At 50.5% G+C, this 12193-nt stretch overlaps 1 protein-coding gene across 2 annotated transcripts; it reads right to left on the reverse strand.

The window, feature by feature from the left end:
• Positions 1-865: 865 nt before the first annotated feature.
• On the reverse strand, positions 866-10816 carry LOC132676276 (uncharacterized). Of its 2 annotated transcripts, XM_078438659.2 has the most exons (5): positions 10708-10816; positions 9555-9690; positions 8723-8764; positions 5810-5936; positions 866-4003 (listed from the first exon to the last, which is right to left on the reverse strand). In XM_078438659.2, the coding sequence occupies exons 3-5, from the start codon at positions 8756-8758 to the stop codon at positions 2478-2480; spliced, it is 1689 nt and encodes a 562-aa protein (XP_078294785.1). In that variant the 5' UTR covers positions 8759-8764; positions 9555-9690; positions 10708-10816; the 3' UTR covers positions 866-2477. The 2 variants fall into 2 exon arrangements, with proteins under 2 accessions (XP_078294785.1, XP_078294786.1); XM_078438660.2 differs by lacking the exon at positions 9555-9690 and having other exon boundaries at positions 10708-10815.
• Between the last annotated feature and the right edge of the window lie 1377 nt (positions 10817-12193).

Raw genomic sequence — 12193 nt, forward strand, 5'->3', positions numbered from 1 at the left:
GTTGTTGTTTTTTCTCTCTCTCTCTCTCTCTATTATCTGTTGTTTGAAAATACTATTTCTGGGTGTAGTTTTTTCTTTTAGCATCTTTCCTGCTTGGTGTTCTCTTAGCTTCCTGGATCTGTACCTGGATGTCTAAATTTGGGTAAATTTGGGGGAAATTATCAGTCGCTATTGTTTCAATCATTACTTCCATTCCTTTTGGTCTTTCTTTCCTTCTGGCATCATCATTATGTACCTGTCACACTTTTTCAGTTGTTCCATAGTCGTGAGCTTTATGAAACAAAGTTTTCAATGTAAACATAAATTTATATATAATTACCTTAATTTTGGCATTCTTTTGTACATGGTGAGGTTTGAAAGATACAGAGTGGAGTCTTGAATCATCTCCCTCCCACGTATCACTCCCAAACTGTTTTCTTTCCGTTTCCTATTCTATAATGCTTGTTACCCTTTCTAAAGTTCAAGTTTCTCAATGAGCCACCTGGTTTGAAGATTACATGATGAAAAGATGACCTCAAGCAAGAAATCCTACCAGCAGACTGCCTTTGGACCTGAACTGCAACTCTTCCGTGGTCCCCAGCCTGTTGGCCTGCTCGGTAGATTTTCCACTTGCCGGGCCATCACAAATGCTTTAGCTAATTCTTTAAAACACATATACACTCCCAGCCCCCCACACCTCTCTCTACACACACACCCTGATGCTTCTCTGGAGAGCCCAATACACCACAGAACTGAACACTTAAAAATGACAAGATAGTAAATTTTATGTGTACTTTACACAAAAAATTTTTAAAATGCTTTAGAAACTTTTATGATACAAAGATATAGCTTAAAGACACTACTAGAAAAAAAGAAGCCAAACAAGAATTTTCCAAGAAAGGTGTTTCAGATGGTTCAAGATTTTTTATTGATAATGAATTCATATGAAACTGAATTTAAATTTATTTTATCTAAACTTCATTTTCCATTCTAAACAACTCTTATGCTCAGTGATTATTAGCACCTTTGTTGTTTATGAACAGTGCAGCTCTAATACATAACACAGAGCCTTGCCGGTTATCCAGTGCCATGCTTGCACACACAACATGGACAATACTAAAAATACATATATGCGCTTAGTAAACACAGCTATACAAGAGTAAGCGTAGGATTCTATTTAAATAAAATTCTAGAAAATGCAAATGACAGTGCCCACCTGGGGACGGCAAGTTGCGTAGGACTGGGAGAGAGAGAGTACAAGGGGCCAATGGAAAACTATATATAGGGGTTATGGATTATTCATTATCATGGCTCTGACAATGCTCCCATTGTGCATACTTATATGAAAATATATCGTACACCTTCAATAAATGCAGTTTAACGTATGTCAATGCCTCCATAAAGCTGTTAAGAAATAAAGATACCATATAAAATCTGGATCTCCTCTTCCTCCCGAAATATCACAACTGGCAAAGCTGTACTGACTCCATTGACACCCTTCCCAGTATCTTATTAACTCTGATTCTTTCTCAAAACAGAAGGAAATGCTGACAAATGAGGAAACTATGCTAAGCAAAATAAGCCAGTCACGAAAAGACAAATACCGTATGATTCCACTTACATGAGGTCTCCAGAGCAGTCAAATCCATAGAGACACAGTATAAAAACATAGCTGCCAGGTGTGGTGGGTGGCGGGTAGAAGCTTGTCTCGTGGGTCTAGTTTCAATTTTGCCAGATGAAAGGAATTCTGGAAATAGGTTGCACAAATGTGTGAAATTTTTAACACTACTAAGTGCACAGAGACAGGGTAAGCTGTGCTAGGTGTGCACAACACACATGTAAAATAAAGAACTATATTACAGTGGTTCCCAGGGATAAATGAGAGCCGGTATTTGGCTGAAGTCTTTCCCCCTTTGCAATGTTCTCTGGTGTGAACTTTTTGGGGCCAAGAGGTTGGACTTTTAGATGAACAAACGCCCATATTTGTTGCACAGATAAGGTCTTCCTCCATTGTGAATTCTCTGAAGTGGAATGGGGCTGGAGTTGCACCTGAAGACCACACTGACTACACTCCAAGGTCTTCCCCAGTGACCTCTTGATGTCTAATGAATGGCGAACTGCACCAAAACAAGTTCCCACGTTCACTACCCAGCAAAACCTTGGATTGTGAGTAACTTGTTCTGCAACTATTGCTCAAGACGAGCAAATATTTCTCATGAATGTTAACTTGATAAATGAGCTGTGTCTCGCAATACAAGTAGTAAGTGACGCCGAACATCCCATGATCACAACTGGGCCAGTGGTTCTTGAAATTCGCTTTGATAGATGGGTGCTCCGGGTTGTAAGCATGTTTCTGGAAGGAATTATACTCTCAAACCAAGGTTTTACTGTACTTCTAAGGTGCTTCTCCAGGGTAACGAGTTTAAAGTGGTACCTAAAAGATTCACCATATTCTCTGCATTTACATTTACAAGTTGCTTTACGAGTGTAATTCTCCGCTAATGGGTTGGAGTTGTATCTAAAGCCTTCTCCACATTTATGGTGCTCATAGATCTGTCTTCATTGTGGATTTTCTGGTGATGAACGAGATGGGACTTTCTAATGAAGGCCTTCTGACATTTGCCACACTCATACGGCCTTTCTCCAGTGTGGATCTTCTGATGCTCAACAAGTATATGCTTGTGGCTAAAGGCTTTCCCGCATTCGCTGCACTCATAAGGCCTCTCTCCAGTGTGATTTCTCCAGTGTTTAATAAGGTTGGAGTTGTACCGAAAGAACTTCCCACACACGCTGCACTCATAAGGCCTTTCTCCAGTGTGAACCCTCTTATGTCTAATGAGTCTGCAGTGGTACCTAAAGGATTTCCCACACTCGCTGCACTCATAAGGCCTTTCTCCAGTGTGATTTTGCCAATGTTTCATGAGTTTGGACTTGTACCTAAAGAATTCCCCACACAAGCTGCACTCATAAGGCCTTTCTCCAGTGTGAACTCTTTGATGTCTAATGAGCGTAGAGGTGTACCTAAAGAATTTCCCACATTCCCTGCACTCATAAGGCCTTTCTCCAGTGTGAACCCTCTGATGTTTGATGAGTGTGGAATTGTACCTAAAGAACTTGCCACATTCATTGCACTCATAAGGCTTTTCTGCAGTGTGAACTCTCTGATGCCTAATGAACGTGGAGCTGTACCTGAAAAATTTCCCACATTCGCTGCATTCATAAGGCCTTTCTCCAGTATGAACCCTCTCGTGTCGTATGAGTCTATAGTTGTACCTAAAGAATTTCCCACATTCTCTACATTCATAAGGCCTTTCTCCATTGTGAAGTTTCTGATGTTTCATGAAGTTGGCATTGTACTTAAAGAATTCCCCACATTTGCTACATTCATAAGGGCTTAATCCAGTGTGAACTCTCTGGTGACTAACGAGTGTGGAGTTGTACCGAAAGAATTTCCCACATTCACTGCACTTAAAAGGCCTTTCTCCAGTGTGGATTTTCTGGTGCTGAACAAGGTGGAACTTTCTAGTGAAGGCCATCCCACATTTGCTGCACTCGTAAGGTCTTACTCCAGTGTGGATTTTCTGGTGCTCACCAAGTACCTGTTTTTGCCTGAAGGCCTTCCCACACTGAATGCGCTTGTAATCACTCTGTCCGCTTTCAAAGGCCTCCCCGCACTCGGGGTCCCTGTGTGGTTTCAATGCACTGCGAGGGGTCAGGTGCTGGGGCAGGCCTATGCCGGCCGGAAAGTCCTTTCCGTCTTTGCAGCACGTGCAGCTACTCTCTGCCACGTGAACACTGTCGTTCGTTGCAGAGGAAGGCCTCCCCTCCTCCCTTCTAGAAAACTGGTCTTCAATCCATTCCTTTTCGTTTGCCCCACAAATATATAGTTCCTGATCAGAGTACATTCCATCCTGCTCAGCCGAGGGCAACATGTCTTTCTCACACTGGGCCTCCTGGACGGAAGAGTCTGGCTTTGGAGTCCTGACCGGTGATGCCTCCTCGTCCTGTGCTCCATGCCAACAACCTGTAAGCAGAGAAATGCTGGTCAATCGCAGGCCGACTTTGGGATAAGACAGCCTCATCGGGAATTCGTGTCGGACACAACCACGAATGAAGCCATGGGACTGCTCATGGGCCAAGGGGCCTCGAGACGGTGAGAGGAAGGCCCGCTGTGCAGAGCTCAGCCTGGCCAGCGCCCACGATGGGACAGCCCTGACTCTGGGGAAGGACACAAGGGAGGGGGGCTGTCTCAGTCCATGTGGGCTACTATGACAAAACACCACAGACTGGGTGGCTTATTATAAACAATAGCAATTTATCTCTCACAGTTCTGGAGGCTGGATCAGGGTGCCGGCATGGTGGGGTGAGGGTCCTCTTCCGGGCTGCCAACTTCTCACTGTGTCCTCACATAGCTCAAGGGGCTGAGGGGACGGTGGGGTCTCTTCTACAAGGGCACTAACTCCACCCATGAGAGCTCTGCCCTCACGACCGGGGGCGCCATCTCCTAACACCACCACGCTGGGCACGAGATTTGCAACACAGGAATCAGTGGTGGGGGGTGAGAGCACAAACACTTAAAACACAGCAGGTGGTGTGTAGGGAGGGGAGGCAGGGATTCAGGTCACTCCTGGGCAAAGGGCTATGTCTGCTGGTGACTGGTGAGCACTGTGTAGGAAACGGTAGACAGACTAGAAATACCTACCTAACCACAACAGAGACACTGTAATTCAAAACTATTTAAGGATACACACAGACCTCACAATATCCTACATACAGTCGGATGTTGGAGAGCCTGTGAAGGCAGTGATGAGACAGAATTAGAGGTGAAGGCTAACAGGTGTTGGATTGTGGCAGAAAGGGGATCAGAATTCAGAGTAGAAGTGAAAATGGGAAAGAAAAGGTAGAAATGAGGTCTGGTGGGGCGCCTGGTTGGCTCAGTTGGCTAAGTGTTCAACTTCAGTTCAGTTCATGATTTTGCACTTCATGGGTTTGAGCCAGTGTCGGGCTCTGTGCTGACAGCTCAGAGCCTGGACCCTGCTTCGGATTCTGTGTCTCCCCCTCTCCCTGCCCTGCTCGCACTCTGTTTCTCTCTCTCTCAAAAATAAATAAATGTTAAAAAAAAAAGAAAAGAAAAGAAATGAAGTCCGGCCTGTCCTGACACCAAACGATGGTGGACAAAGGACAGATTGCCAGCTCTGACACACATCTTTCCCCAGCCCCATGGCACCAGGGCCACGTGCTTTTGAGTGCCTCTTGCCACTGATGTAGTAATGCCGGCCTATTAGGTACCCAGGGTCCTCCCCATGGCTCAAGGTGAGCACTGATGTGGCACCTGATACAGGCCAGTCCTCAGTGAAAGAAAGGAAAAGGAATGGCCAGCACACGACCAGAGCAACTCAACACAGGACATCTGACATCTTAAAATTCCAAGAACTTCACAGGACACACTGTAGAAACAACCCAGTGTGCCCTCAAATTAGTAACTAGGTTGGTGCCTGCCATTCCTGGCACAGGCAGGAGGACCCAAGAAATGTCAGCAGGAGGAAGGGGGAAAGCCTGGGGCACCACGGTTCCAAGCATCTAGACTAAGTGACCACATCAGGGACAAGCCAGGTCTGAGGGATCTCTCAGACAAACGTGAACATCTCTGACTTCTGAGCCCTGGGACCTGCTGGGGAGGAGCGGGTGCAGGGCACACAGCCCAGTCCTGCCAGGAGACCGGGAGAGGAAGAAGGACCCTTGGTCTTGTGGGAAGGACAGAGCTACCCCTGGGGAAAAGGGGCAGAACAGAGCCCAGCCCAAGACGCGGGGCTCAGTGTGAGGGCCTTACCTAGGGAGGACAGAAGCGCCAAGTTCTCCATCATCACAGCACGGTACAGGAGTCTCTGAGCTCCATCAAGGAGGCCCCACTCTTCCTGGGAGAAGTGTATGGCCACGTCCTCAAAGACCACGCGGCTCTGCCAGAAGTGGATCGGTTTGGCTCATGAACAGCTTCTTATGTTGACTGTGTCCTGAGAATTCTGCATTTATCTATTGGCCATCCACTAACTACAGGGCTAAACTGACGGTCAAATCTGTTTGCATCTCCTCTGATACCCAGAGCCCACACTCTGAGCCCCCTCCTTCACTGACTCACACAAGTCAACACCACCCCCGCCCCCCGCCCTAAATCAACCAGGGCCAGGTACCAGACAACCAGGGCCATCTCTTCTACCCCAGATACACTAAAATTATACAGAATAGCCATCCCTGGGGCGCCTGGGTGGCGCAGTCGGTTAAGCGTCCGACTTCAGCCAGGTCACGATCTCGCGGTCCGTGAGTTCGAGCCCCGCGTCGGGCTCTGGGCTGATGGCTCGGAGCCTGGAGCCTGTTTCCGATTCTGTCTCCCTCTCTCTCTGCCCCTCCCCCGTTCATGCTCTGTCTCTCTCTGTCCCAAAAATAAAAAAACAAACAAAAAAAAAACAAACAAAAAAAAAACGTTGAAAAAAAAAAAAGAAAATTTTAAAAAAAGAATAGCCATCCCTAAGCTGTTCGCCCTACCCTTCCTGCATTTCTCCCACAAAGTCAAATAAACTCTGCTAAAATGATTCCCTTTGCTGGTGGTTACGCCTCCTAACCAAATCTGATGCTCCCGTGTGGCCCTGTGTTACAGCCTCCTCGACAAATAGAATAAAAAACCTTTCAGCGTCATCGGTCTCCACGTCATCGCTCGCCCGCTTCCGTGAACTGAAATCCTGTGAGTGCCATTCCTGATACACTTCTCTCCCCTGGACCTTCGGTCCTCCCCCCACACAGCCATCCCCGCTCACCCTCCTCCCCGACTTCCCAACGTCGAAGACTCACCAACTGCTGGCGGCACTGGCGCCTGCTCTCGTCACCACTGATCGCTGTGTTCAGAGCACGGCATGAAGGGAGGAAGACCCCACGTAGCCTGTGGGCTCAGCGATGTGGGCCTCTCCCCATCTCCCGCTGGCCAGTTTCCCTGGGGTTCCCCGGGTCCGACTCCCCAGTGAACTCGGACTCGTCCCTTTCCCTTAAGCACCTGGAGCTATCCACACTCCTCTTCACCTGCATATCGCTCCTGGGACTCCTCTCCCTCCCGACGCTGACCCCTCCACAGACACCCCCCAGACACCCCGGGCCCACGCTGGCATTTCCTTCACTTCCCCAGAGGCCATTCTGCACATGGAACCCAGGCAGTGCATGGAGATGCATCCAGGATCCAATTCAGGCCCAGTTCTGCCCCTGAACACAGGGAGTCCCCAGGTCCCCCAGCGCCAGGCCAGCCTCCAGCCTTGCTTTAAAGGTCCCCCTGCCAGGCCCTGCTTCTTGCTTCATCCTCAGCCACCCTGCCCACGTGAGGACCTCACATACCTTCAGCCCCTGCACCTTCTCTATTCCACCCACCGCCCCGTAACCAACTGTCCCGTAAGCAGTCAGAACCTCCCCGTCTCCTTTGAAGGCCAGGGACACTCATGTCGCACCCACACACCCACCCACGTTAGGTCTGGCAGCTCTTCAAGCTGATCCACCGCCCCCTTAACATCTAGCTCACGTGCACGCCGGTCTCAGAAGACTTTCTCGCTCCCACCCCACCATCTCTCCCTCTCTGTTCTGTCTCTGTCTCTCACACACACTCACACACAGACACTCGGATTCCTCAGCTTTAGGGGGCCTGGAACCCCTCCCAGGTGCCCAATCAAGGAACCCCATACTCAGGCCACACCCTTTGTCCCATCCCTGCTCCCCTAATGGCATCGCCTCCACGACCTAGCGATGCTACCTCCCGGAGCTGGTCCACAGCTCCTCCGAGCCCACGCCCAGCCCCCACACTGCGGCTGCCTCCAACCTGAATCTACCCCCGGAGCTCCAGACCTCCGTGTCAAAGTGCCCACGTGACCCCTCCCCTTGGGGCCCCTGGAATATCTGAGACTAGAGAAAAATGGAGTCTTCACATTCTACCTGGAAAGTCCTCATACAGCTGACTTCCTCCATTTTAGTTGAAGCACCCATCCTTGCAAACAAGGCCAAAAACCCGGGGCACCCCAACCCTTCCCTCTATCCCACCTCCTCATCTCCCCGAGTCTCTCCGTCACAAAATATGAGCAGCCCTGATTCAAAATACACCCAGAAACCAGCGACTCCTCTATTTCCACAGCCACCAGTCCCATGTAGCCATAACACTCACCCGCACTGTCGCCCGGGCCTCCCTACCTGCACCCACACCCCCTCCCCCCTGTGTTTTCCACTCCGCAAAGGGAGCCTGCTAAAATTGGGGTCACACCACCTTCCTCTTCTGTTTCAAACCTTCCCTGCTTCCCACCAACCTCAGATTGGAGACCCCAAACCCCAGCTGTCACTGAAGGTCTGGTACCCGTGCACCCCTACCTACCCCCAACCTGGCTTCCCATTCTTACCAGGTATGAGAGACCTGTAGTTTCTCCAACATCCCAGCTAAGTCGCACCTACAGGCATGTGAACATTCTGAATCCTGCAGCCAGGATTCCCTGCCACGTCTTACCACATCACTTGTTAGAAACGGGAACTCCTCCACATACAATCTAATACCAAATGTAGGATCCCGGGCCTGAGGGAAGCACATGGTCCTCAGGCTCAAGAGAGTGAGGACAGGAGAAGGCTCCTGTGACAGGACACTGCCACTCCCTGGGGGCATATACACAGCATGCCAAAACTACCTGGGTGACAATCGGGATGGCTGAAAGGTGCAACACCCTCCACTCACCTGCACGGGGTCCATAAGCATTTCTGCCACCGCCATGGGACCCTATGGGAAGGAGACAGGAGACCATGAAAAATGGGTAACCATGGAAGGATCTTATAAACTGAGCTGGACCACCAGCTGTGCCCTGCCCTGGAGCAAAGTGATCTCAGCCTCATGGTCTAAGTTCAGCTCCTCAAAACAGGTTGCCTCTTATGGATGGGGTAACTGAGCATCCATGGGAAACCCTGAGCATCCCTGAGCCTAAGGGGGAAAAGAGCTTATGGGGATAAGAATGCTTTCGACCTCATTGGGTTCATATTGGTACCGAAACGTCAGGAGTACATACTATGTAACAGATCTTACTGTCCATAGAATCCAGTTTTGTGGATTTTCAGGGCAAATGAAGTGCTAGGATTTTGAAATTTAAGGTCTTTATGTTTACTGCTTTTTATGATTTCAGGAAATGTACATCAAACTTTATACTGTAAACAGATTAAAATTAATCTCAAATAAATTACGAAGTGTTTGCATAAGTTTAACTTGTTGAATAGGTTCATTTCTAATTATCTACCCATGTATACATATTTAGAAGAATTTTTTTCATGTTTTGTTTAGAGACAGAGAGAGAGAGAGTGAGCAGGGGAGGGGAGGAGAGAGAGCGAGACACAATCCAAAGCAGGCTGCAGGGTCCGAGCTGTCAGTACAGAGCCGGACACGGGCTAGAACTTACAAACCGCGAGATCATGACGTGAGCCGAAGTTGGATGCTTAACCGACTGAGCCACCCAAGTGCCCCATACATATTTAGAATATTAATTAGTGCTTAAGTCAACAAATTTTTTATACATTCTTACGTTGGCCAGTTGTAGGAAAAGGTTGGGTACGCAGACAAGCCGCTGGTCCACACAGCGACAAGAACTGCTGCTACTTAATCCTCAGAAGGGGGCTTGTTGGAGGCCCTGGACCGGACAGCGGCTCATCCCACTGGCCCTGAGGGGTAGGGCTGACAAGCATGCCCTGTGTGGGACCCCGCCACTCCATCAGCCTGGAGGACATTTCCCTTGCTCCACAGAGAGTAGTCCTGAGGGTCGGCTGAACCCACAGGTGTAGACTCTACACCGGTACACACACTGCTCCACCGAAGGGCAGTTCCTCACCCCACCAAGGCCTCCCTTCCTAGAGATGCAGAAGGATCTCTCCTACAGCAAATCTCTTTTCCGGAGGAAGCATCAGGGATGCCAACGCCTGCTTCCCATGCCCTACCCGCCAACTCTCAGCCCTCAACTTCCTCATCATCTGAAATCATCTTAAGACTCCCTCCTTGGTCAGGTCCTCAGGCCAGGCTCTGGAGCAGTGCACACCCTCCACACCTTGGACAGCTCCAGCCCAGCTCCCTTCCCCGTCCTCCAGACCCTCACTTCTACGGACCCACGTCACGTCTCCACCCTCAGATATCTCAGCATCAACATGTCCAAACCGAACTCAAGATCTCCCCGAAACCTGCCCGCTGGGCTCGCTTCCCCACCTCCGTTCTCTCAGATGTTCAGGCAAGGAAGCCCTGACCTGGTCCTTCACTCCCCACTTGTGCTCACAGCTACAGGCGACGCAGCAGGAAACCCCGTCGGCTCTGTTGCCCGACTCTGCAGAATCTCCTCGCATCTCCCTCCACGGCCACCGCCCTGGCCCAACCTCCACCATGACTGCCCGGGGTGGTTCCTCAGCAGCCTCCCCGTCCTGCTCTCCCCTAGCCTAACCGATCTCTGGGCGCGCACCTCCCACCCCCGCCCTGGACCCCTGACCCCGGAAGATCCCAGCCGCGCACGCCGCCCCTGCAGGCGACACTCCGCCCCGACCCCTGGGCCCCGACTCAGGAGCCCCTGCGGGACCGGGACCCCGAACCAGGACGCCCTCCGCTCCCGCCCCGGGGGCCTGACTGCGGGGAGCCGAGCGGGCGGGGAGAGGAGGGGCGGGGCGGGCGGCCGAGGGCCCGGGGGTCGCAGCACCCACCTGCGCCGGCTTCACCGGCGCGGCTTCGGCCTCCGACCAGTGGGAAGAGCGGGGCGGGACGCGGCGGGCGACCGGACGGGGGCGAGGACGCCTCGCAGCCGCCTCAGCGATGAGGACAGCGACTCTCTCCGCGCCCTCCCACTCCGTCACCTCTGCGCCAACCAAGCACCTGAGAAGCCCTGAACCCGTGAAACCGAGAGCAACTAAAACGACACCGAGAGTGGACGCCGGAAGTCTCGCCCCCCACCCAGTGCGCACGCATGCCAACGTCACCCTCTCGTGTCTTCATTGGCTCAGCCGCCGCCGACGCGCACCGCAGACTTATGGGTAATGTGGTTATCCGCCGCCACCACCAACCCGCCGCGCAGATTAACGCCCTCCTCCCAGCTAGCGGACGAAGTGCCGGAGGCTAGTGGGGGGCGCTGGGAATTGGAGTTCCGCTGCTCCGAAGGAGGGGCGGGGGAGGGGGGGGAGGTGTCTTCGCCTGCTTTTAAAGGGGACGGACCCAGATTTCTCGGCGCACAGTCCGGCAGTCACAGAAAGGTTAGGGACCTGTTACTTCATATGCTACGATGCAAGGGAGGTTCCCAAAAGCTACAATGCAAAGGGACACACCACATCAGGACAACGGGTCCACTCAGCGCTGCCAACTACCTCGTCGCTTTTCAAATACAGGCTGAATCTCTGGAGTCTGTTTTAATGAGCCTTGTATTTGTCCCAGGACAAGAAAGAAAAGGCTTCGGACAGAGCCATGGAAGGGAAGGTGGGGGAAGCATGATGGGGCATCACCCAGGTGGGGAGAAAGGGCCAAGCTCTGCCTCGGTTTCCTGGAAAAACCTCTTTCCTACCTGTGCAGTCAGTCACTGGTTGTGTTTGAACCCAGTGAGTAACACAGTTCTTCAAATACTACTGCTTCTGAGACATTTTTCAATTTCAGATTAAGAATCTGAAATCTGGAAAGAATAGTAACTTAATACACGCCATCTCCTGCCAGGACGGTGTGGCCCCTTCCGTAAGTCGAGGCACCTGTAAGAAAGGAGCAGCCTGTCCTACAGACAAAGGTGACGGATCCACTCTCCTGTCCTTGCTGGGAAGTGATTCTCATTTCACCTGAAATTTTACCACTGGTGTCCTTACAGGACGTCGAAATCATCTGTGAAAAACACTTGTGAAACGGAAATTACTGAAAGGTATTAATAATGATCAGTTATTCAAAGAGAGTAGCAGAAATACAGCTGGGAAGACATAACTTGTTCACATTAAAAAAAAAAAAAAAAAAAAAAAAAAAAAAAAAAAAGGAAAGTTGAGATCTTAAGGAAGTTTGCCAGAACGTGAAATCTGAAAAGCCAGAGAATGAAGCTACGCTTATGGCTCTGCTTGAATCTGGCCACACTCAGGTTTTTGTCTTTTTTATACTTGAAAACGAGGCTATTAACTGCTTGGAGAAAGAGAGACACTATTTTGAAAGGCTTGCCTAGATGGTGAA

This window comes from Panthera onca, chromosome E2, assembly GCF_046562875.1.
Source record: "Panthera onca isolate mPanOnc1 chromosome E2, mPanOnc1 haplotype 2, whole genome shotgun sequence".
Lineage (NCBI taxonomy): Eukaryota > Metazoa > Chordata > Mammalia > Carnivora > Felidae > Panthera > Panthera onca.

Excerpts from the sequence above, each read along its gene's own strand:
- LOC132676276 (XM_078438659.2), bottom strand. The coding sequence starts at position 8,758 with ATGGCGGTGGCAGAAATGCTTATGGACCCCGTGCAG. Across the intron at positions 5,937-8,722 it reads TGCTTATGGACCCCGTGCAG|AGCCGCGTGGTCTTTGAGGA; the intron begins GTGAGTGGAGGG and ends CACTTCTGGCAG. Across the intron at positions 4,004-5,809 it reads GGCGCTTCTGTCCTCCCTAG|GTTGTTGGCATGGAGCACAG; the intron begins GTAAGGCCCTCA and ends CTCTGCTTACAG.